This window comes from Pseudophryne corroboree, chromosome 2 (genome assembly GCF_028390025.1).
Source record: "Pseudophryne corroboree isolate aPseCor3 chromosome 2, aPseCor3.hap2, whole genome shotgun sequence".
Classification (NCBI taxonomy): domain Eukaryota; kingdom Metazoa; phylum Chordata; class Amphibia; order Anura; family Myobatrachidae; genus Pseudophryne; species Pseudophryne corroboree.
Window position 1 is genome coordinate 596,731,958 of NC_086445.1, and position 26,553 is coordinate 596,758,510.

Genomic DNA, 26,553 nt, shown 5'->3' on the forward strand with positions numbered 1-26,553 from the left:
ACTCGGCAGCCCGTCCATAATTGTATATACCACCTAACCGTGGTTTTTTTTTCTTTCTTTATACATACATACTAGTTACGAGTATACTATCTCTTTATCAACCAGTCTATATATTAGCAGCAGACACAGTACAGTGCGGTAGTTCACGGCTGTGGCTACCTCTGTGTCGGCACTCGGCAGCCCGTCCATAATTGTATATACCACCTAACCGTGGTTTTTTTTTCTTTCTTTATAGTCATACTAGTTACGAGTATACTATCTCTTTATCAACCAGTCTATATTAGCAGCAGACACAGTACAGTGCGGTAGTTCACGGCTGTGGCTACCTCTGTGTCGGCACTCGGCAGCCCGTCCATAATTGTATATACCACCTAACCGTGGTTTTTTTTTCTTTCTTTATACATACATACTAGTTACGAGTATACTATCTCTTTATCAACCAGTCTATATATTAGCAGCAGACACAGTACAGTGCGGTAGTTCACGGCTGTGGCTACCTCTGTGTCGGCACTCGGCAGCCCGTCCATAATTGTATATACCACCTAACCGTGGTTTTTTTTTCTTTCTTTATAGTCATACTAGTTACGAGTATACTATCTCTTTATCAACCAGTCTATATTAGCAGCAGACACAGTACAGTGCGGTAGTTCACGGCTGTGGCTACCTCTGTGTCGGCACTCGGCAGCCCGTCCATAATTGTATATACCACCTAACCGTGGTTTTTTTTTCTTTCTTTATACATACATACTAGTTACGAGTATACTATCTCTTTATCAACCAGTCTATATTAGCAGCAGACACAGTACAGTGCGGTAGTTCACGGCTGTGGCTACCTCTGTGTCGGCACTCGGCAGCCCGTCCATAATTGTATATACCACCTAACCGTGGTTTTTTTTTCTTTCTTTATACATACATACTAGTTACGAGTATACTATCTCTTTATCAACCAGTCTATATATTAGCAGCAGACACAGTACAGTGCGGTAGTTCACGGCTGTGGCTACCTCTGTGTCGGCACTCGGCAGGCAGTCCGTCCATAATTGTATACCACCTAACCGTGGTTTTTTTTTCTTTCTTCTTTATACATACATAGTTACATAGACATCTCTTTATCAACCAGTCTATATTAGCAGCAGACACAGTACAGTACGGTAGTTCACGGCTGTGGCTACCTCTGTGTCTGCACTCGGCAGGCAGTCCATAATTGTATACTAGTATCCATCTCCATTGTTTACCTGAGGTGCCTTTTAGTTGTGCCTATTAAAATATGGAGAACAAAAATGTTGAGGTTCCAAAATTAGGGAAAGATCGAGATCCACTTCCACCTCGTGCTGAAGCTGCTGCCACTAGTCATGGCCGAGACGATGAAATGCCAGCAACGTCGTCTGCCAAGGCCGATGCCCAATGTCATAGTACAGAGCATGTCAAATCCAAAACACCAAATATCAGAAAAAAAAGGACTCCAAAACCTAAAATAAAATTGTCGGAGGAGAAGCGTAAACTTGCCAATATGCCATTTACGACACGGAGTGGCAAGGAACGGCTGAGGCCCTGGCCTATGTTCATGGCTAGTGGTTCAGCTTCACATGAGGATGGAAGCACTCAGCCTCTCGCTAGAAAAATGAAAAGACTCAAGCTGGCAAAAGCAGCACAGCAAAGAACTGTGCATTCTTCGAAATCCCAAATCCACAAGGAGAGTCCAATTGTGTCGGTTGCGATGCCTGACCTTCCCAACACTGGACGTGAAGAGCATGCGCCTTCCACCATTTGCACGCCCCCTGCAAGTGCTGGAAGGAGCACCCACAGTCCAGTTCCTGATAGTCAGATTGAAGATGTCAGTGTTGAAGTACACCAGGATGAGGAGGATATGGGTGTTGCTGGCGCTGGGGAGGAAATTGACCAGGAGGATTCTGATGGTGAGGTGGTTTGTATAAGTCAGGCACCCGGGGAGACACCTGTTGTCCGTGGGAGGAATATGGCCGTTGACATGCCAGGTGAAAATACCAAAAAAATCAGCTCTTCGGTGTGGAGGTATTTCACCAGAAATGCGGACAACAGGTGTCAAGCCGTGTGTTCCCTTTGTCAAGCTGTAATAAGTAGGGGTAAGGACGTTAACCACCTCGGAACATCCTCCCTTATACGTCACCTGCAGCGCATTCATAATAAGTCAGTGACAAGTTCAAAAACTTTGGGTGACAGCGGAAGCAGTCCACTGACCAGTAAATCCCTTCCTCTTGTAACCAAGCTCACGCAAACCACCCCACCAACTCCCTCAGTGTCAATTTCCTCCTTCCCCAGGAATGCCAATAGTCCTGCAGGCCATGTCACTGGCAATTCTGACGAGTCCTCTCCTGCCTGGGATTCCTCCGATGCATCCTTGCGTGTAACGCCTACTGCTGCTGGCGCTGCTGTTGTTGCCGCTGGGAGTCGATGGTCATCCCAGAGGGGAAGTCGTAAGCCCACTTGTACTACTTCCAGTAAGCAATTGACTGTTCAACAGTCCTTTGCGAGGAAGATGAAATATCACAGCAGTCATCCTACTGCAAAGCGGATAACTGAGGCCTTGGCATCCTGGGTGGTGAGAAACGTGGTTCCGGTATCCATCATTACTGCAGAGCCAACTAGAGACTTGTTGGAGGTACTGTGTCCCCGGTACCAAATACCATCTAGGTTCCATTTCTCTAGGCAGGCGATACCGAAAATGTACACAGACCTCAGAAAAAGAGTCACCAGTGTCCTAAAAAATGCAGCTGTACCCAATGTCCACTTAACCACGGACATGTGGACAAGTGGAGCAGGGCAGGGTCAGGACTATATGACTGTGACAGCCCACTGGGTAGATGTATGGACTCCCGCCGCAAGAACAGCAGCGGCGGCACCAGTAGCAGCATCTCGCAAACGCCAACTCTTTCCTAGGCAGGCTACGCTTTGTATCACCGCTTTCCAGAATACGCACACAGCTGAAAACCTCTTACGGCAACTGAGGAAGATCATCGCGGAATGGCTTACCCCAATTGGACTCTCCTGTGGATTTGTGGCATCGGACAACGCCAGCAATATTGTGTGTGCATTAAATATGGGCAAATTCCAGCACGTCCCATGTTTTGCACATACCTTGAATTTGGTGGTGCAGAATTTTTAAAAAAACGACAGGGGCGTGCAAGAGATGCTGTCGGTGGCCAGAAGAATTGCGGGACACTTTCGGCGTACAGGCACCACGTACAGAAGACTGGAGCACCACCAAAAACTACTGAACCTGCCCTGCCATCATCTGAAGCAAGAAGTGGTAACGAGGTGGAATTCAACCCTCTATATGCTTCAGAGGTTGGAGGAGCAGCAAAAGGCCATTCAAGCCTATACAATTGAGCACGATATAGTAGGTGGAATGCACCTGTCTCAAGCGCAGTGGAGAATGATTTCAACGTTGTGCAAGGTTCTGATGCCCTTTGAACTTGCCACACGTGAAGTCAGTTCAGACACTGCCAGCCTGAGTCAGGTCATTCCCCTCATCAGGCATTTGCAGAAGAAGCTGGAGACATTGAAGGAGGAGCTAACACGGAGCGATTCCGCTAGGCATGTGGGACTTGTGGATGGAGCCCTTAATTCGCTTAACAAGGATTCACGGGTGGTCAATCTGTTGAAATCAGAGCACTACATTTTGGCCACCGTGCTCGATCCTAGATTTAAAGCCTACCTTGGATCTCTCTTTCCGGCAGACACAAGTCTGCTGGGGTTGAAAGACCTGCTGGTGAGAAAATTGTCAAGTCAAGCGGAACGCGACCTGTCAACATCTCCTCCTTCACATTCTCCCGCAACTGGGGGTGCGAGGAAAAGGCTCAGAATTCCGAGCCCACCCGCTGGCGGTGATGCAGGGCAGTCTGGAGCGACTGCTGATGCTGACATCTGGTCCGGACTGAAGGACCTGACAACGATTACGGACATGTCGTCTACTGTCACTGCATATGATTCTCTCACCATTGAAAGAATGGTGGAGGATTATATGAGTGACCGCATCCAAGTAGGCACGTCACACAGTCCGTACTTATACTGGCAGGAAAAAGAGGCAATTTGGAGGCCCTTGCACAAACTGGCTTTATTCTACCTAAGTTGCCCTCCCACAAGTGTGTACTCCGAAATAGTGTTTAGTGCCGCCGCTCACCTTGTCAGCAATCGGCGTACGAGGTTACATCCAGAAAATGTGGAGAAGATGATGTTCATTAAAATGAATTATAATCAATTCCTCCGCGGAGACATTGACCAGCAGCAATTGCCTCCACAAAGTACACAGGGAGCTGAGATGGTGGATTCCAGTGGGGACGAATTGATAATCTGTGAGGAGGGGGATGTACACGGTGATATATCGGAGGGTGATGATGAGGTGGACATCTTGCCTCTGTAGAGCCAGTTTGTGCAAGGAGAGATTAATTGCTTCTTTTTTGGGGGGGGTCCAAACCAACCCGTCATATCAGTCACAGTCGTGTGGCAGACCCTGTCACTGAAATGATGGGTTGGTTAAAGTGTGCATGTCCTGTTTTGTTTATACAACATAAGGGTGGGTGGGAGGGCCCAAGGACAATTCCATCTTGCACCTCTTTTTTCTTTTCTTTTTCTTTGCATCATGTGCTGATTGGGGAGGGTTTTTTGGAAGGGACATCCTGCGTGACACTGCAGTGCCATTCCTAAATGGGCCCGGTGTTTGTGTCGGCCACTAGGGTCGTTAATCTTACTCACACAGTCAGCTACCTCATTGCGCCTCTTTTTTTCTTTGCGTCATGTGCTGTTTGGGGAGGGTTTTTTGGAAGGGACATCCTGCGTGACACTGCAGTGCCACTCCTAGATGGGCCCGGTGTTTGTGTCGGCCACTAGGGTCGCTAATCTTACTCACACAGCTACCTCATTGCGCCTCTTTTTTTCTTTGCGTCATGTGCTGTTTGGGGAGGGTTTTTTGGAAGGGCCATCCTGCGTGACACTGCAGTGCCACTCCTAGATGGGCCCGGTGTTTGTGTCGGCCACTAGGGTCGCTAATCTTACTCACACAGCTACCTCATTGCGCCTCTTTTTTTCTTTGCGTCATGTGCTGTTTGGGGAGGGTTTTTTGGAAGGGACATCCTGCGTGACACTGCAGTGCCACTCCTAGATGGGCCCGGTGTTTGTGTCGGCCACTAGGGTCGCTTATCTTACTCACACAGCGACCTCGGTGCAAATTTTAGGACTAAAAATAATATTGTGAGGTGTGAGGTATTCAGAATAGACTGAAAATGAGTGTAAATTATGGTTTTTGAGGTTAATAATACTTTGGGATCAAAATGACCCCCAAATTCTATGATTTAAGCTGTTTTTTAGTGTTTTTTGAAAAAAACACCCGAATCCAAAACACACCCGAATCCGACAAAAAAAATTCGGTGAGGTTTTGCCAAAACGCGTTCGAACCCAAAACACGGCCGCGGAACCGAACCCAAAACCAAAACACAAAACCCGAAAAATTTCAGGCGCTCATCTCTAATTCTAACCCTCTGCTACATGCTCACTTCTGCCCATCTCTCATCCTAAACCTCTGCTACATGGTGTTATGGTTACACTCAGTTTCGTAGGTTTACAGGTGGTGCCTTGTGATGCTCACGCAATTACCCACTGCCCAGCAGTCTTTTAGCCTCCTGCAGCCAAAGACTTTGCCTATAGCAGCCACCTTTCCAGGGTAAATTAGGTCCTCCCCGTACTCAGATGCCGCCAGGTTTTCCGTATATACAAGGCGACTATTGGAGGCTGGGCAGGTGTAAATGCAGTACGGTGAGACGGTCACCTGACACAACCTTACTACTATGCTAAGGCACAGACTGAGGAGTGTGTTCTTAACATACACAAAATGTACGTATAACAATGCACAGTGTTGAAAGCTACGACACTATACACAATATACAAATAATTGTGAATGCAACAATGCATGAGATGTGATAAGCAACTAAATAAATATGAAAGCAACAATGCTCAAAGGTGTTATAAGCAACCAGACAGAAATTACATGCAACAATGCACAGGTTGTATATAATAAAGAAATGCAAGCAAAGCAGTGTCTGTGTGGAAACTCCACAAAAACATGAATACAAGGCTAGCTAGATCTGATCAGGCAATCAGCCTGACAAGGTCTCCAGGTCATGGGTATTACACAGGCAGACAGAATCTCATACGAGCTGACAGTTTCACACTGAAGCAGGAACTGAGAACTATCACCAGCGTTTTGGGAGTGCACTGAGGAAGAATGTAAATGGACTACAACCAATCACAGACCTGAGTAATAACTAAGTGCAGCTGCCCTGCTGCACGTACTAAAGAGTTTAAGCAACGGGGAACACCTACTGCTTCCGGCATCCCCGTTGCCAAGGAGTGCGGCGGCCCCCTGCGCCCGGCGTCAGCCTGTTGCTAGGCGCCAGGCCGGGACCAGGAAACCTTGCGCTCGACGTCACCTGTTGCTACCGGGCAGGGTCAGCAGGAGGTGCAGCATCCCGGCTCCTAGGCAACGGCCGGGACGCGCGCCTCCCGGCGCTAACACATGACTCACTTTTACCCCATCTATCATCCTAACCCTCTGCTACATGGCTCACTTCTACCCCATCTCTCATCCTAACCCTTTGCTACATGGCTCACCTCTACACCATATCTCATCCTAACCCTCTGCTACATGCTCACTTCTACGCCATCTCTCATCCTAACCCTCTGTTACATGCTCACTTCTACGCCATCTCTCATCCTAACCCTCTGTTACATGGCTCACTTCTACCCCATCTGTGTCACCTCTGTCTATCTGCCTCTTCCCTGCAGAATGTAAGCTCTCACAAGCAGGGCCCTCTCCTCTCATGTGCTTTTCTCTCTCTTTGACTATTTCCTACTCCATATGGCGGCACCGAACCCTAGGTTTCTGCCACCCTGATGATTATTTCAGTGTCCTGTCCCCTTATGCAGCATTGTTTATATACCATGTACTTGTCCTACATTGTTCTTGTACTGTAAGTCATATTGTTTTCTTGTTTTGTTAATTTGTTTATGTACTCTGTTCAACTCTGCAAAACCTTGTGGCGCCATATAAATAAACTATAATAATAATTCACTGTGAATGATCTGAGATACCTATTTACTGCACTTTCAATCATTTTCCTACTCTGTTTCCATTGCCTCTTTACCCATGTTCCCCACTTACATATGTGTTTCTTCTCAGAATCCTCATACAAGACTAACGATGACACCGTGGAATCAGCTATGTCTTCACCCACTAAAGCCGAGCCGGCAAGGTTAGTATATAGTAAGAGCCTACTCTCCCATAGACCTGCTTCCATATCTTTGCTTATGACATCCATTCTATCAACATCTCTTTTTCCTCTCTTCATTTCTTTTGCTTCATTGTTTTTTCCACAAATTACATTTAAAATTAAGCATGAAGAAAGAAGGAAAGAAGTTACATTCAAAAAGGTTAGTACACAATACAAAGCATGTACAGTATATCTATCTACAGGGTGTCCCTAAAGTCTGGACATATAGGCAATAATGCATAATGCATGTTCTCAAGAAATTAATGACATTTTCAACAACATTTTACTTAATTGGACTATTAACAAATTACATCTTCAATATGATTTCCATCATTTGTGATGCAAAGGTTGATGCGCTTTGCAAGATTCTAGTGAACGCGATGCAATAACTTTGTGTCTAGACTTTAGGGACACCCTCTATAGCTTATGTAATATCTACCCATACTAACTGCAGTGTTTAAGAGGGAGCTTTCATCAATGCATAGGTCTGTAGCACTGTCTGACATGCCGCCTTGGCTATGTATTATTCAGTGTAATCATTGATGAAGAGTGGCGGCTGAAATCTTTTCTTCATAACTCTTCAGTTGTGTTCCTCCCTGCACACAGATGAGTGGAGTGGTTTATATTTCCATTATTTCCCTCAAATCATAACAAGAGAATGGAGATGTGTTTTGGGGGAGGGGGGGGGGGGGTGCATGTGGGAGACATAAGAAAGAGAAAGAAGAAGGATGGGGGATAGGGGGAAAGGACAACCTATGGTTAGTTAGAAAGATAACGAAACTCAAATACATGTATCAAGAGTGTCTGATAAAACAGCAATGGAACTGAAGGGTGGTCATCAGGTTGCCGGTGGCCGGGCTCCCGACGACCACCATACTGGCGCCAGAATACCGACCATCGGCATACCGACAACTTTTCTCCCTCTTGGGGGTCCTCGACCCCCCTGGAGGGAGAATAGATAGTGCACGCGCCACCGTGCCCGCAGCGTGGCAAGCGCAGTGAGCCCGCAAGGGGCTCATTTGCGCTCGCACAGCTGTCGGTATGCCGGCGATCAGGATTCCGGCGCCGGTATGATGGTCGCCGGAAGCCCAACCGCCGGCAACAATTGCTACACCTGAACTGAACTCCACGCAAATTATTGCTTTCGGTAGACACTGCTTGTGATATACAGTAATAATTGGATTACATTGGAACATAGTATATGCATACATTTACTTTAGCAAAGAAAGCACTTTTATTAAATTAGTATTTTTGTGTTTCAAAAATCTTATTATGAATCAAGTGCAAACTAAAGTGAATACTTGTACTAATGATACTAATAAACAGGACTACCATCAGAAATTTTGGGGCCTAGGACTAACAAAAGAGGCATCCACCACTCCAGCTACCATATCCCTCCTCTATGATTGTGGTCTGCTTACATTTTGCATTATTAACCTTCTTCTTTGGCTGGTCTTTCTGTTCTCTACTCTGCAATGCAATGTTCAGTCACTTGGAGCTTTAGGAAGCGGCGCTCCAACTCTATGTGACATCACGCAGGGGCAATTCACAGAGGCCCAGTGCTCAGGGAAGGCCTGTTTTTAAGAAGTCCTTCCCTGCCCATCAGCCTGCTGTTGTTACGCAGCCTGGTGCAGGTCTCCAGGTATTAGCGGTAGAAGACAGGGGCGAGACCTCCTCTATGTCCAGGCCCGACACTCCGGTCCTGGCAGTCCTCCCTGATGGCGACCCTGCTAATTAATACAAACTCATTTATTGCACATTACTCCATTTTATTACTAACTCTATTGTATATGGATGATTCTGTGACATCCATCGCTTGGGGGCATGGTGACACTAGAAACAATGGTTTAATTAAATTGCTAGTAAAAGATATGTAATTAATGCCAGTGTGTACAAAGCCTTAGATGGCTCCTTCAGTTTGGCTTGTAATAGGCACAACTGTATGGGTCGATTAGCCGTGAGGAGAGCGAGTTACCATTGCAACAGCATGAGAGTGCTGGCAATGGCACCTTATCTCGCCCCAATTGCAGCCTGATCTAAACCCAGACAAACAGAGAAGTCAGCAAGCCCATAGCTACAGTAAGGGGGGCATATAGCCACATTTACTCGCACAGACTTGTGTGGGTGAGTTTATTTAATTGATCCCTATATGTGGCTTAGTGCCTCAACTCCTTTTGTCATATAGCAATGCTCATAAATGCCTTATTCAGGTCTTAATGTGCTCATATCAGTTAGAGGACATCAGAGTAACCTTTATCTCATATCACATGTGAAGTTGTATTTATATTGGCTTATGCACTTCTGCTATGAAATGCACTTATACGGGGAAGAGAGTAGTGGGCGGAATTACATCACTTCCATGGTGGAGAAAGCATCTGGTTATTATACATGACTGAAAATGCCCTGAAGCTAGCAGCTAAAATGGAGACTTTGCCACAAATTCATGTATTTTAGTTGCTGATGTCCAATTCAGTAGGGGGATAGTGCATTTTTGTTTTCACTTTCGTGCATAATAATAATAATAATAATAATAATAATTTTATTTATATAGCGCTCTTTCTCCAAACAGGACTCAATGCAAACATGATACAGAAGACTAATACAGCAATACACAGGCATAAAAATGAAAACCTAAAATGCATAGAGTAATCATAATGCAGGGTTGGTGTAGGCATTTTGGGTAATAACTTCCATGGGCTGTGTATTCCACCCTCACAGGGTACCAGGTGCGGCAGCCATCTTCGGTGCACAGCGTAGGATTACCCTGGGTGGAATAGTCCATCCCTACAAGAGGTGACACAAAATGGGGGTGATTGCAGCATCCTAACATTCAGAGTAGGGTACAAACAAAACTATCAGGTCCATATATTTTCATCCCATCCACAAGCGTACTAGCACTTAGAGTACTGTGGCTAGTCCACATTCTGAATGGGAGTTCCCCATATGCACGAGACCGCCTGTCGAGATCCCAGTGATCACAATACCTACGCCCGGAATCCCGGTAGTGAAATGCTACCACCGGAATACCGGTGCCACAGGCTTTTCTGCCTCTCTGGGTGTCCACGACACCCATAGAGGGAGAAGATAAGATGTGGCGAGCGCAGCGAGCAACCGTGCCCGCAAGGGGCTTTCTAGGGCAATGACAATGCCCACGCGTGTCGTTGCCCAGCGACAGCCGTCGCCGGGCAATGGCCAGAAGAGAGAAGAAAGTGATCGCTAGCGCGATCGCAAGAAGATTGACAGCGGGGAGGCATTCCGGGGTGGATACTCACCGTTTTCTGGGCATGGAGATCCGAACGCAGGTGTGTCCTAGCGTTTGGAGGGCGGATGTCTGACGTCAATCCCGGGACCTTCGTTGCTGGATCCGTCGCACAGGGTAAGTAGGTCTGACCCTGGTCGTGTTTTGCAGGAAACTTTTTTAGCATAGCAGGGCTGCCCAAGCGATCGCAGCCCTGCTATGCAGAAATGCACTCCCCCATAGGCGGAGTCAAGTTGATCGCACGAGCAGCAAAAAGTTGCTACGTGCGATCAACTCGGAATGAGGGCCAAAGTACGAACCAATCAGTTTCTAACTGTCATTTTTCAAACACTGTCTGTAACAAGGCAATTAGGAACTGATTGGTTGGTACTATGGGCCTAATTCTGACCTGATCGCTGCTACAAATTTGTTAGAAGTTGGGCAAAACCATGGGGCTAATTCAGACCTGATTGGTGCTGTGCGTGTTCGCACAGCAGTGATCAGGCCTGAACTGCGCATGATCTGGTGCCACAGTACTGTCTTTAGCTAGCTACCGCCTCTGACTGATTGACAGGTAGAGGCGGTCGCTGGGCGGGAGGGGGTGGGATGGCGGCATTAAGCCGCCGTTCAAGGGGCACGATCCAGCCAACGAAGGCGTGGCCGGACCGTGCCAGGTGCAGGCCGCGGCGGCTGCATGACGTCACGCGCAGCCGCTGCGACCCGGGCAGTGACGACTAGCTCCCGGCCAGCGAGCAGGACCTGCGCTGGATGGGAGCTACTCCTGAAGTACAATGGAGTCGCCGATGTGCGATGCTTTTATACTTTTGCGACGGGGCAGGGACTGACATGCGGAGCGGGCTAGCTCTGTGCTGGGTGTCCCCTCGCATGTCAGTGTGCCTGATCAATTTAGCACAGCTACGATCACCTCTGAATCACCCCCCATGTGCACTGCAGGTGTGGCAGATGAAACATGTGCAGAGAGAGTTAGATTTGGGTGGGTTATGTTGTTTCTGTGCAGGGTAAATACTGGCTGCTTTATTTTTACACTGCAATTTAGATTTCAGTTTAAACACACCCCACCCAAATCTAACTCTCTCTGCACATGTTATATCATTCTGTCCCCCCTGCAGTGCACATGGTTTTGCCCAACTGCTAACAAATTTGCAGCAGCGATCAGGTCTGAATTAGGCCCTATATCTCTCCACTTTATCGCTCTCCAACTTTGGGTGTCATTCCGAGTTGATCGCTCGCTAGCAGTTTTTAGCAGCCGTGCAAACGCTATGCCGCCGCCCACTGGGGAGTGTATTTTAGCTTAGCAGAAGTGCGAACGCATGTGCAGCCGAGCTCTGCAAAAACAGTTTGTGCAGTTTCAGAGTAGCTCTGAGCCTACTCAGCGCTTGCGATCACTTCAGCCTATTCGTGTCCGGATTTGATGTCATACATCCGCCCAATGAACGCCCAGCCACGCCTGCTTTTTTTCAGACACGCCTGCGTTTTTGCAAACACTCCCTGAAAACAGTCAGTTGACACCCAGAAACGCCCCCTTCCTGTCAATCTTCTTGCGGCCGTCAGTGCGAAGGAAAACTTCGCTAGAACCTGAGCACAACCACAAAAAGCTTTGTACCCGTAGGTCGCGTGTGCGCATTGCGGGCCATACACATGCGCATAAATGATGTTTTTTCACCTGAACGCTGCGCTGCGAAAATCGGCAGCGAGCGATCAACTCGGAATGACCCCCTTTGATACATATGTTACCTACAGTGGTTGTGAATTGCAGTTTGTTTGTCTCCATCCTTAATTTTTAGAGTGAAGCATTAAGGCATTGGGCTTTGTATTAAAAATCTAACTAAGAGCATGTGATTACCTTCTGCTTAAAGGCTTTTATTATACTATTTACAGTTAGGTATTAGGACATTTTAGCTCATCATGATGTTATTGTATATCTGTCCCCTGTAATATCTCTCTTGTGTTCTCCATCACCCGCAGGTCTCCCTCTGCTGCACACAAGAACCTGCATACAGAGAAAGGAAGGTACTTGTTTCACTTCTCCAACACTACTGATACTCCTCTTTCCCTCTGTTATGTGTGCCTTATACTGTGTATGATCTTATCACAAAGCATAGTATATCTTGTCACTCCCGGACACTCTCATAGGAATAAATAGGACTGTTCAGAACATGGGACCCACTTGGCTGCACCATACTCCCCGCACCGCCGCCCTGGCTGCCCCCTATCAGGGGGGCAGCTAGAAAGCTGACAACTTTGAATATGTCTTTGTTTGGCCTATTTACTTTACTCTTGTGTAGAATTTAAAGCCCTTCCTTTTAACAAACCTGCCTATCAGAGGCAGTGCATTTATTTGCGCGGGTTTTCATCAGTTTTACAGTGGGAAATAAACTTGGTACTAGGTAATAATTCTGGGTTTAACATTCTTATGTTGTGAAAATCACTGAAGTTGATTCTATGTTGACCTGTTCTTTCATTTATGGCTTCCTTGGGTTTTGCTGTGGATTTGAATTTAGTGAATTGGTTGGGTGCAATCCTGTCAGAAACCCACAGCAAATCCACTTGGATTTCAAATTGCCACTTTGTAAATTTACCCCGAGATCTCTTCAGCAAGAAATATGAACAAATGTCTCCTACAATGCAGGTCTAGAAGAGAGGTTGGGTATGTTATGCTGGCATCCAGCATACTGACACCGGGATCCTGGCAGCAGAATGCCGGCGGGGTTGGGGGGCGAGCGAAACAAAGCCCCTTGCAGGCTCGCTGCACTCGCCACGCAGTTGGCTCAGTGGCTCGCTGCGCTCGCTACAGGTTCTATACCCACTCTATGCGTGTCGTGGTCACCCATGAGTGAAAATAGACCCTGTGGGTTGGCATTTCGACTGCCGGCATTTTTAGAATTTGGGATCCCGCCGTCGGCATGCTGACTGCCAGGATCTCGAGTGCTGGTAACATAACCGCATCCCCTGGAAGAGTGCCGGGGTAAAACATCCACTGAGGTTGTTATAAGGAGTTTGTTTGTCTCCATCCACAATTGTTATGGTGAGGTATTAAAACCTAACTAATACCTTCTATATTACAAAAGCTTGTATATATTACAGTTGAGGCCTTTTGAATATTTAAGTCTACCTTCATTTTATTGTATATCTGTTCCCTGTAATACCTCACCTGTGTTCTCCATCACCCGCTGGTCTCCCTCTGCTGCACACAAGAACCTGCATACAGAGAAAGGAAGGTACTTGTTTCACTTCTCCAACACTAGTGATACTCATCCTTCCTTCTGTTACAGTATGTGTGCCTTATACTGTGTATTATCTAATCGTACAAGCAGCATAGTATATCTTACCGCAGAGTTAGGGTGCAAGAGTTAATCATACACTAAAGTATAATAACTGATGCATCTAACAGCAACAGGTCATGTGAAATAAGTTATTCACTAAAGAAATATACATGCACATTCAATACTGGGTAGTAGTAATTACATTACATAATGGAGTAACAATAATTTTCTCTTACGTCCTAGGGGATACTGGGAATCCATTTAGTACCGTGACGTATAGAGGGGTCCACTAGGAGCCATGGGCACTGTAAGAAATTGATTGTGTGCACTGGCTCCTCCCTCTATGCCCCTCCTACCAGACTCAGTTTAGAAAATGTGCCCGGAGGAGCCAGTCACGTCTCTCGAAGCTCCTAAAGAGTTTTCTGCATTTATTTTCTAAGCGGTCTATTTACTAAGCCTTGGAGATAACGTCGCTGGAGATAAAGTACCAGCCAATCACCTCCTAACTGCCATGTCACAGGCTGAGTTTTAAAAATGACAGTTAGGAGATGATTGGCTGGTACTTAATCTCTAGTGACTTTATCTCCATCCAAGGCTTAGTAAATAGACCCTTTAGTTTGTTATTTTCAGGCAGGACTGGATGGCACCAGCCTGCCTGCTTTGTGGGACTTAGGGAGGGGAACGGCCCAACCTCTCTCAGGGTAATGATCCCGTTCCCCGCTGACAGGACACTGAGCTCCTGAGGGAACTATTCGCAAGCCCCCCCCACGGTGAGCGTACATTCCAGCAGCACGCCGCCACCCCTAGCAGAGCCAAAAGAATGAAGATTGGTGAGTACTAAGCCGCAATCCCGGTTAGCGGTCACCACCCATTATGGCAGCATGAGGGTACGGAGACGAATGGCTTCTAAACGGGGCGGACTGCGTCTTCCGCTGTGTACGGACACAGACGCTGAACAGAGGACACAGTACTCAGACTGGCAACATAGCCATAAAAGGAGTCTGTCTCCATTCAATGCACATAGACACATACAGCCAGTATAAAAAAAGAGCGAGAAGACCGCGCGCCATTGAAGGGGCAGGGCTTCACTATGAGCAGATTCAGTAGCTCACCAGCGCCATTTTCCCTCTGCAGCTGACACAGACGCTGACTGACAGGGATGCGCAGCTCCTTCGGAGAGACTCCACATTACCTCAGTGGTACCAGGGTGTCATAGCAGGGGGGGAGCGATTATTAGTGTACTTAGTCCCTAATCTAGGTACTTAGTCTGCGACCCGGCTAAGCTTGGCATTAGCGTTAAGGGCGCTGTGTCTGGTTCCATACTCCCTCTGTGTCTCTCTGGATGGGCTCTTTGTAGGTTAATTGTGCATTTAACCTTTTCCTGTGTGTGTGTGTGCTGTCACGGTTACAGTATGTCAGGAAAAGAGTGTGTTTCATGTAAGGCACAGTGTTCCTCTTCCCCAGGGGGTTCACTAGTGTGTACTCAATGTAGTGTCCCTTCACAGGCTAGTGGGGCAGAACCAACACCAACATGGCTGGACTCCATTAGGTGAATGATTTCCACAATCTCTACTAAGTTATCTCGGAATGAGAAAGAGACGCAATACTTAAGACAATCTATGACTGAGCTTATGAAAAGAGACTCAGTACCCAAACCAGATTCTCAGTCCCCTGCCATTTGTCCGCAAAAACGCACTTTGGCCCATATCCTGCAGTCTGACTCGGATGATGAGGAGTCAGAAATAGAGGAGGGTGAGGTGGACTCAGAGGTGGGGCAGGGTACTCAGGGAATAGAGGCTCTCATAGAAGCTATCTGAGAAGTTCTGAATATCTCTGATAAGGTGACAGAGGAGAGAGAGGAATCATATTTTAATATAAAGAAGAAATCCTCAGCCACTTTTCCTGTGTCAAAGGAACTAAATACCCTGTTTGAAGAACCATGGGTTAATCCTGATAGGAAATGTAAAATCCCTAAACGGTTGTTATCGTCCTTTCCTTTTTCTCCTGAGGATAGGAAAAAAATGGGAAAATCCACCGATAGTGGATGCATCACTATCCAGGCTTTCACGAAAATTGTATTGCCTGTCCCGGGTGCAGCCTTCCTAAAAGACGCGGCTTATCGTAAAATCAAGACTACACTCAAATCCTTGTATACAGCTGCTGGGGTGGCCCAGAGACCCACTGTAGCAAGTGGGTGGATTACTAGAGCCATTGCTAAATGGTTGGGTAACCTGATTGAAGGGTTAGACACCTTGCCTCAGGAGGAGGTTATCTTGTTCCTGCAGCATATACAGGATTCTGCAAATTTTATGGAAGAAGCCATAAAATAAATAGGCTTGCTTAATGCACGCACTACAGCTATGGCAGTGTCTGCACGCAGGGGTCTATGACTACGCCAGTGGACTGCAGATGCGGACTCCAGGAAAGGCATGGAAGGCCTACCTTTCACAGGTGGGGCTTTATTTGGAGATGAACTAGACAAATGAATCTCCAAAGCTACTGCTAAGACCACATACCTACATTCTGCAGCTCCCCCAGCTAGGAAGGCCTCGTCAGGTCCCAACTTACAGTCCATTTGGACTGTTAAGTTTAGGGGCAAACCCAGAGGTTCTACTACCGCCACCAGAAGGGCTAGAGGTTGTCGAATATTTTTTCTTATGTTAATAATTGATGGCAGTTATTGTTTACTGCCAAAGGGTGGACTGCCGAAGTCAAAAAATATTACATAAAGAGAACATACAAACTACACACATTATGAGTCGCTATACTTGCAAATATGCGCAGCGAGCACAGCCATATGTGGTAACACACGCATTTACATGGACATGCCACAGAGATGGATTCGACACTTATTTCATACAGTACATAATTATAATAATATCAAGCGCCAGACATCATGATGATTTAAAATTATATATATTGAAGTAATGTCATGTATGTGTATTATTTGAACGAAACCAGATAGACCGATCATGTTTACTATTGAAGTAACCAGATTGGTGTGTAGGTTCATTTGATGCTTGTTGTTAAGTTGTGGGACATTGCAGCGGATAATTATGATTGAATGTATAAAAGCTAAAATCACTTTTAGTAGAACAATAGATATTCCAAACAGGTGGTGGACAGGAAACTCAGGCCAGCCCCTTTGGACGTCCCAAAGGCTGAACCTGTTCAGCATATACAAAGGGACTGGTGACTCATTGTGAACCCCTCCCCAGAAACTAGATAACACACTGATCACACAGGAAGGTAGTTCCTGTTTTGGTCTCAGAAGTGGCTGTAAGGTCTGAGATGATGATGGACTTGCTGGCAGATCAGTTCCTGTATTTATTTACAAAGAGAGAGAGAGACATAAGATGCATTGGAGGGAATGGTAATTGTATCGCTGGCCTGTAACTGCATGTAATTGTATGTAACTGTATGTAATTGTATGTTTTAGCTGCTTACTGTGTGAGTTGTAATCATGTAACTATATGTATACTGTACTTTGTAATATATATTGAATCCATATACTTTTTAATAACAAATATATACATCAATGAGCTTTGGAACTCAGATAATGTGTGGGTGTATTGTTTTCTCTTATGGGATGCAGTGTTTTGCGATATGTAGCGCACATTCATGGGATATGGTAATAAGAGGTGCAGGCGTTTACAATATATATTAGAGCGGGCATTTTAAATATTTGTGAGAAATCAATTTGGCATTCTTAGATGGGGGCTGGTCCGCGATATCACGTTCTTAATGATGCACTGTACATTATAAACGCGATGCTGTGGTCGATCAGCTTGTGATGGACGCATCATAAAAGCTGAGAAAATCATAGCCGTGTGTATTGTTGTGTTATTAGTAAGACGCTGATATGAAATTCAAGGGACAATGCGTTTCTCATAATATTTAAGATGCTAAAATGTATTTTTATTGTTGCAAAACAAGGTTCAAATAAGTCATATTGTGTTTGATTCAGATTGGATTGTTTATCTGTTTAAGTAGGTTTAAAAGTATATTTAAAAGTTGCTGCATAGCCTTGATATAGTTTTTATTTTTAACTCAGGCCTAAAATAACTTCTGGTGCTTGTATGATGTGTGATTTGGCTGATGAGAGCCTACTGGTGTGCGCCAGGATTCTATTCTCATGCAGGTAAGAGAGCAATGACCTGTCTTACTTGCTTGAGGAAGAATATTGGTAAAGCAATACCAACAGAGCCATCCCATATCCCTCCTGCAGACGGATCTTTTCAGGAAATACAAATCGACTTCGTACAGTTAACACCCTTTAGGAATTATTGTTATGTATTGGTGTGCACTGATGTTTTCTCAAACTGGGTAGAGGCATTTCCTGCCGCCACAGATGCTGCTGTGTTTACCACAAAGAAAAATTGCGCAGAAATTTGTGTGTAGATAATGGTACCCCTAGAAGTAGGAGCAAAGCTTGAAATTGTACTACTGTGATCATAGATACTGCCACTAGTATTATGTAGCTTCGGAACCACTCCCAGATCTTCACTTAACGAATCACCCTCTTCGAAATTTGTTTTGGTATTTGTGTTTTTTTTTGGGGTTGTTTTTGGAAGACAACCTCATGTCATGATTGATCCGCACAATGATCAGAAATACACCAATGAGGTGACAGTACAGTACCTTGTTGAGATGAGCCAGCATTTGAGAACTTGACAAAGAACTTGAAACTGTTGATTGCTGGTATGCCAAATGCTAACTGTCTTGATTGTGAACCAAGAGACTGTGTGATTGTCCTTACGCTCAGGTTGCCTAATAGACAGGTGGGAAGGACCATACCAAGATTTGTTGACAGCACTGAAGGTCGCCGAAAGAGAGACTGGGGTCCACTCGTCCCACTGCAAGAAGGTCGCTGACCCGGAGAGAACTCGTGACAAAGTAGTTTATTGCTCACATTCATCGACTTTGTGTGTTCGAAGTGAACTGTGTGTTCCAAGTGAACTGTGTGTTCAAAGAGCATGGTGGAGAGCAAAGTGAACTGTGTGTTCCAAGTGAACTGTGTGTCCAAAGAGCAAGGCAAAGAGAACCTCGTATCACCAGAGACTCTGTTCCGTGAAGATTGAGAGGCGGCACTGTTGAACACTACCTGAGCGTACTAAAGGATTGCAGAAAGACCAATCATTGTAATTGATTTGTTATGAACAAGAGTTGTTTTGTTCTATTTCTCTTTTCTCTCTTTCCCGCTGACAAACATTTTCTTTCAGGATATTCTATTTTTGCGAGGTTTTTTTATGAGGAGTCGAGTGTGGGACTGGAACTGGTTCTGTAGGAAAGAGTGATCTCCTTATAGGATCCCAGGGTTAGCCGATCAGTTTGTTAAAGTCAGAGAAAAATCAAAGTTCTAGTGTTTATGGAGTTCAGAGGTAATCATGATTCACACATTGCAGATAAAGAGCTCATTAATATATGTGGAAGAAAGGTTTATGAGTGGCTCTCCCCGAACTCCAAAGGTTTATGTTATTTAGGAAGGACACTACTTATAACCCTTGTTCAATGATTAAACAGACCTAGCATACGTTCCAGAAATGGAAACAATGTTCAGAAAATGATAGGAATATGTAGATCATGAAAATTTTATATGTCACTGTCACGATTTGTTTGTGTCTTCATCTACCCAGCAGAACCTCAATCGAATCCAAACATCAGTGTACAAAGTCGTAGGTACATGTATGTGTGAAACGTTCGTCGCAAATCAGACATTATAGGCCAAAGCACTGTCCCAGCATACTCTATAGGTTGAATGTTGTCCCACACCCAACCAGTGGTCCTGTGACCGCTGAGTGCATATAGAGGATGTCTCGTCCTCCTCCCTGTCTTCCCCAAATATAGTCAAGTGTCTGATTTGCGAAATGCATACATACTTGTGTCTAGGTCACCGATTATGGTATGAAATATTTTTTCTTATGTTAATAATTGATGGCAGTTTTTGTTTACTGCCAAAGAGTGGACTGTCGAAGTAAAAAAAAGATTACATAAAGAGAACATACAAACTACACACATTATCAGTCGCTATACTTGCAAATACGCGCAGCGAGCACAGACATATATGGTAACACACGCATTTACACGGACATGCCACAGAGATGGATTCGACACTTATTTCATACAGTACATAATTATAATAATATCAAGTGCCAGACATCATGATGATTTAAAATGATATATATTGAAGTAATGTCATGTATGTGTATTATTTGAACGAAACCAGATAGACCGGTCATGTTTACTATTGAAGCAACCAGATTGATGTGTAGGTTCATTTGATGCTTGTTGTGAAGTTGTGGGACATTGCAGCGGATAATTATGATTGAATGTATAAAAGCTAAAATCACTTTTAGTAGAACAATAGATATTCCAAACAGGTGGTGGACAGGAAACTCAGGCCAGCCCCTTTGGACGTCCCCAAGGCTGAACCTGTTCAGCATATACAAAGGGACTGGTGACTCATCGTGAACCCCTCCCCAGAAACTAGATAACACACTGATCACACAGGAAGGTAGTTCCTGTTTTGGTCTCAGAAGTGGCTGTAAGGTCTGAGACGATGATGACTTGCTGGCAGATCAGTTCCTATATTTATTTACAAAGAGAGAGAGACATAAGATGCATTGGAGGGAATGGTAATTGTATCGCTGGCCTGTAACTGCATGTAATTGTATGTAACTGTATGTAATTGTATGGTTTAGCTGCTTACTGTGTGAGTTGTAATCATGTAACTATAGGTATACTGTAAATTGTAATATGTATTGAATCCATATCCTTTTTAATAACAAATATATACATCAATGAGCTTTGGAACTCAGATAATGTGTGGGTGTATTGTTTTCTCTTATGGGATGCAGTGTTTTGCGATATGTAGCGCACATTCATGGGATATGGTAATAAGAGGTGCAGGCGTTTACAATATATATTAGAGCGGGCATTTTAAATATTTGTGAGAAATCAATTTGGCATTCTTAAGGTAAACCACGCAAACCAGCAACTACCGGTTCACATGAACAGGGCTTGAGCTCTGCTTCCTCAAAACCTTCAGGTGCCTGGAAGACTGGCAGGTGGGAGCCCAGCTAAAATTCTTCAGTCACATCTGGATAGGTTCGTGTCAGGATCCCTGGGTCATAGATCTTATTTCCCAGGGCTGCAGACTGGAGTTCCAGGAGCTCCCACCTCACAGAGTCTTCAAATCAGGCTTACCAGTTTCCCAAGAGGCAAGTATAACTTTACAGGATGCCATTCAAAAACTGGTACAGACCCAGGTCATTGTTCCAGTTACACCTCATCTGCAAAACAAGGGGTACTATTCCAACTTGTTTGTAGTACCAAAACCGGACGGTTCGGTAAGGCCGATTCTGAACCTCAAGTCGTTGAACCCGTACTTACGAGTGTTCAAATTCAAGATGGAGTCTCTGAGAACGATGATCTCAGGTCTGAAGGTGGGTGAATTCCTAGAGTCTCTGGATATCAAGGATGCGTACCTTCACATTCCGATCTGGCCGCCTCATCAGGCATATCTACAATTTGCATTGCAGGTTTGTCACTACCAGTTCCAGGCCCTGCCGTTTGGTCTCTCCACGGCACCGAGTGTGTTCACCAAAGTGATGGCAGAGATGATGTTTCTACTCCGCAAACAGGGAGTGAACATAATTCCGTACCTGGACATTCTTCTGATAAAGGCACCATCCATGGAGCGGTTGTAGGACAGTATTGGCCTCTCAACCAGACTACTCCTGGATCACGGGTGGATTCTGAACCTACCAAAATCTCACCTAGAACTGACACAGAGGCTTCCTTTCCTGGGAATGATACTGGACACAGAGTGTCTGAGAGTGTTCCTTCCCTTTGAAAAGCCTATGGTGATCCAGTTGATGGTTCGGGCTGTCCTGAAGCCAACCCAGATCTCGGTGCATTCGCCTTCAGTACGGAAGGTTTCATGTGAGGCCCTTCCAGCTAGATCTATTGGACAGATGGTCCGGATATTCATCTTCACATGCACCAGAGGATCCGTATGTCGCCAAAAGCCAGGATCTTCCTTCTGTGGTTGTTACAGACCTCTCACCTAGTCGAGGGTCGGAGGTTCGGGATTCAGAATTGTATTCTGCTAACCACAGACGCAAGCCTCAGAGGTTGGGGTGCAGTCACCCAGGGGGTGCAGTTTCAGGGAAGATGGTGAAGTCAGGAAGTCGTCCCTCCAATAAACATCCTGGAACTCAGGGCTATCTATAACGCCCTTCTGCAAGCCTCATCTCTATTTCAGAATCAGGCCATTCAAGTCCAGTCGGACAATATGACGGTGGTAACGTACATAAACCGACAGGGCGGAACGAAAAGCAGAGCAGCAATGTCAGAGGTGTAATGAATTCTCCTCTGGGTGGAAAAACACCATGGCGTTGTCGGCGGTCTTCATTCCAGGAGCAGACAACTGGGAAGCAGACTTCTTCAGCAGACACAACCTACACCCGGGGGAGTGGGGCCTTCACCCGGAGGTGTTTGGGTGGTTGACACATCGGTGGGGATATCCATAGATCGACATGATGGCCTCTCGACTCAACAAGAAGCTCAAGCGGTATTGTTCCAGGTCGAGCGACCCACAAGCAGCGGCGGTAGACGCTCTGATAACTCTGTGGGTCTATCAGATGGTGTACGTGTTTCCTGCACTTCCTCTGATCCCAAGAATTCTAAAGAGAATAAAAAGGGAAAAGGTTCAAGCAATACTCATTGCTCCAGACTGGCCTGGTACGCGGATCTTCTCGAGATGCTGATCGAAGATCCGTGGCCTCTACCTCTTTGCGAGGATCTTCTGCAACAGGGCCATTCATCTATCAAGACTTACCACGGCTACGTTTTACGGCATGGAAGTTGAACGGCTGATTCTAGCCAGGAGAGGGATTCCTGACAAGGTCATCCTAACTATGATTCAAGCCGGAAAGGGGGTAACGTCTAAACATTACCATCATATGTGGAAGAAATATGTCTCATGGTGTGAGAGCAGACAATATTCTACAGTGGAATTTCATCTGGGATGTTTCCTGCTTTTTCTGCAGTCGGGAGTGGATGTGGGCCTACGTCTAGTCTCCATTAAAGTCCAGATTTTGGCCTTGTCTATTTTCTTTCAGAAACAATTGGCTTCTCTCCCTGAGGTCCAGACGTTCTTGAAAGGTGTTCTGCACATCCAACCTCCCTTTGTGCCTACCACGGCACCTTGGGATCTCAATTTGGTGCTGCAGTTCCTCCAATCGGACTGGTTTGAACCGCTACAGGAGGTAGACGTAAAGTACCTTACGTAGATGACCGTCACACTGTTGGCCTTGGCTTCAGCAAGATGTGTGTCGGACTTGGGGGCGTTGTCTTACAAGAGGCCCTACCTAATTTCCATGAGGACAGAGCTGAACTCAGGACTCGTCAGCAATTTCTTCCTAAGGTTGTGTCTGCTTTTCACATCAACCAACCTATTGTGGTTCTGGTTGTTACAGACACCTCTGCTACTTCAAATTCTTTGCATGTTGTGAGGGCTTTAAAGGTGTATGTAAAGAGAACAGCTCGTCACAGGAAATCGTACTCGCTATTCGTTCTCTATGATCCCAATAAAATTGGGTGTCCTGCTTCAAAGCAGTCAATTGCACGCTGGATCAGGATTACTATCCAGCATGTTTATTCCATGGCAGTCTTGCCAGTTCCAAAATCTGTACAGGCCCACTCTACTAGGTCGGTGGGTTCTTCTTGGGCGGCTGCCCGGGGTGTCTCGACTTTAAAGCTCTTCTGGGCAGCTACTTGGTCAGATTTGAACACATTTGCTAAGTTCGATACTTTGGCCTCTGAGGACCTTCAGTTCTGAAGGAACCTCAGCACTCTCCCACCCGGTTTGGGAGCTTTGGTACTTCCCCATGGTACTAAATGGATTCCCAGTATCCTCTAGGACGTAAGAGAAAATAGGATTTTAATTACCTACCAGTAAATCCTTTTCTGCTGCGGGGTACACTGGGCTCCACAAGGAATTACATCGGGGTGTAGAGTAGGATCTTGATCCAAGGCACCAACAGGCTCAAAGCTTTTGACTGTTCCCAAGATGCACAGCGCCGCCTCCCCTATAACCCCGCCTCCATGCCAGGGAGCTCAGTTTGTAGGTTGGTGCCTTGCAGTATGCAGGCACTTAACAGGAGGCTGCCATAAGCAGCCTTTTCAGAGCTTCATTTTACAGACTGAAAACAAATGGAAATGTAAAAAAGACTACCAGGGCTGCATGCATGCAGCTCCATTACCCCCAGCGGCACTGTATACTCCCGTGCCGCGGTTGCCGGGTCACTACAGCAGAGGCGCCGGCTTCTTCCATCCTAACGTGAGTCACACACACGTCGCCGTCTCCCGGATCGCAGGGCCGCAGACAAGGGGGAGGTAAGGGGCTTCTGTGCCGCACTTTACCGCGATCCAGCGCGGCCGTAGGAGGCGGGCTGCGCGCGCTGGCGTGGACACGGATTACTGGGCTGATGTTCCACTAGCCACCAGGGTTAAATTATGGGCACAGGTCATGGGGGATGTTGTATCAAGTTCCCCCCGCGTTAGTTTTACTGCCCGCACACTCAGTGGGGATGCCAGCAAGGGGAGCAGGTCGGACCTGAGGCCCCTCCCCCCAGCCCCAGGGCACCATTTCAGCAATGTTCCCGCCCTGGAGCTGCTTCCCTCTCCCTCATTCCCGATCAGCAGCCATTACAGACAGAGCCTTGCTGTTTCCTGGGATTGCTGGGGCAAATCCTCCTCTGTGGAACTGCCTGACTGCCAGTGCTGTGCTTCCTACAGGACACTTGAGTATTCTGCCTGTCACTGGGACTGTGTTAGTTAAGAAAGAGTGCATACTTTCAGGGTTGTGTGGTACAAACACCCTGTGATATACATCCAGTGCTGACTGTGTTTGTTATATCCATAGTTATTACATATAGCCATACTGAGTATTACTTTGTATTGCTAGTCCAATGCAGTTTATGGTACATCATTTCTGTATGGTACACTTGTGACTATATATATGTGTGTGTGCATGTAGCTGCTGCGTGGTTGCCTTATTGCAGGGTATTTCACTCAGCGTGTTCAAGTGTCTGATGATTCTGAGCCTGAAACTGTCTCCAAGAAACCGGATAGGTTTAAACGTAAGAAGGTGGTTAAACAGGTTTTACCCTTCTCTAAACACCTGGTTGATATACGTCAGGAATCCTGGGAAAATTCGGGGACAAAGTTTACACCGAATAAGAGACTGTTGGCTCGCTATCCCCTCTCTATGGAGGTGTGTAATAATTGGGAAACCCCACCGCCTGTAGATTCTCATGTGGCGCGTATGGTTGTTTCCTCTGCTCTGCCAGTAACTACCATCACCTCTCTGAAGGAACCGACGGATAGATGTGTGGAGGGCTGTTTAAAAGCAATTTATACACTAATGGGGGCTGTACATAGGCCAACAATTGCAGCGACTTGGGCTGCTGAAGCTGTTGAGGCATGGGCTCAGGAACTCGAGGCGAAACTGTCTGACGACGTGTCTGAGCATGCTCGACAATGTCTCTCATATATTGCCATGGCTTCTCTGTACCTTAAGGAGGTGGTCTCCGATGACGGGGTGATCGCGGCCAAGGCTGCTACTGCATCCGTCTTGGCCAGACGTACCCTTTGGTTGAGACCTGGTCGTGGATTTGGATTCCAAGAAAACCCTGGAGGTGCTTCCTTTCAAAGGAGACATTCTCTTTGGAGAAGACCTAAATAAGATTCTGGCTGATCTGGCTACTGCTAAAACAACTTGCCTACCTAGTACGGCTCTTTCCGCACAGAAGGCTAAAAGTACTTTCCCTCGGCCCTTTCGTACTCCAGGTAAAGCAAAAGGTCAGGCGTACCCAAAGCAAGCTCGTGCTTCCAGACCAAACAAGCCCAGACCAAAGTAAGCCTGGGCTGCCCGTCAGCCAGCTTCCAAAACTGAAAAGCCTGCCGCATGACGGGGCGGGCCTCCCTCTGGGAGATCCCAGGGTAGGGGGCCGACTTCTAGGTTTTGCCCAGGAATGGTTGAAGACCACTGCGGATACCTGGGCGAGGGAAGTCGTCGCGAGAGGTTACGCCATACCTTTCAAGAATCGTCCCCCACAGCGGTTTTGCCTGACAGATGTGCCTCTGGATCCGGCAAAAGCAGACACATTGCACTCAGTGGTACATTCCCTCCTGGTCACAGGAGTGGTGGTACAGGTGCCTCTGGCTCAGAGAGGCAAGGGGTACTATTCCACGCTGTTTCTAGTCCCAAAACCAAACGGGTCCTCGCGGCCCATTCTCAATCGGAAGTCCTTGAACAAACATGTGCGGGTCTCCAAGTTTCGTATGGAAACTCTGCACTCTATTGTTCTGGCCATGGAGCCTGGGGACTATATGGTCTCCCTGGACATACAGGATGCCTACCTGCATATTCCTATTGTGGTATCTCATCAACAGTACCTGCGGTTTGCAGTGGGCAACCTGCATTACCAATTTCGGGCATTACCCTTTGGTTTGACAACGGCTCCCCGAGTCTTCACCAAAGTAATGGCGGTCATGGCGGCTACTCTCCGCCGTCAAGGGGTCAGGATCCTACCGTCCTTGGACAATTTGTTGATCCTGGCAAATTCCCCAGAACTTCTCCTGTGTCATCTCAATCTGACGGTCCAGTGCATGAAAGCCCACGGGTGGCTGATCAACTGGAAGAAATCCTCCCTTGTTCCTG

At 46.4% G+C, this 26,553-nt stretch overlaps 1 protein-coding gene across 2 annotated transcripts in view; it reads left to right on the forward strand.

Annotated features, from left to right (window-relative positions):
• The window catches only part of LOC135038305 (transcription elongation factor A protein 3-like), a 150,418-nt gene that overhangs the window by 32,233 nt on the left and 91,632 nt on the right, over window positions 1-26,553 (forward strand). Inside the window, exons 4-6 of one of the 2 annotated variants that reach the window (XM_063954639.1) lie at window positions 7,211-7,283; window positions 7,426-7,461; window positions 12,526-12,570. In XM_063954639.1, coding sequence (XP_063810709.1) covers window positions 7,211-7,283; window positions 7,426-7,461; window positions 12,526-12,570 — 154 coding nt within the window. The remainder of the gene's footprint in view (window positions 1-7,210; window positions 7,284-7,425; window positions 7,462-12,525; window positions 12,571-26,553) is intronic. The other variant, XM_063954640.1, reaches the window with a different exon arrangement.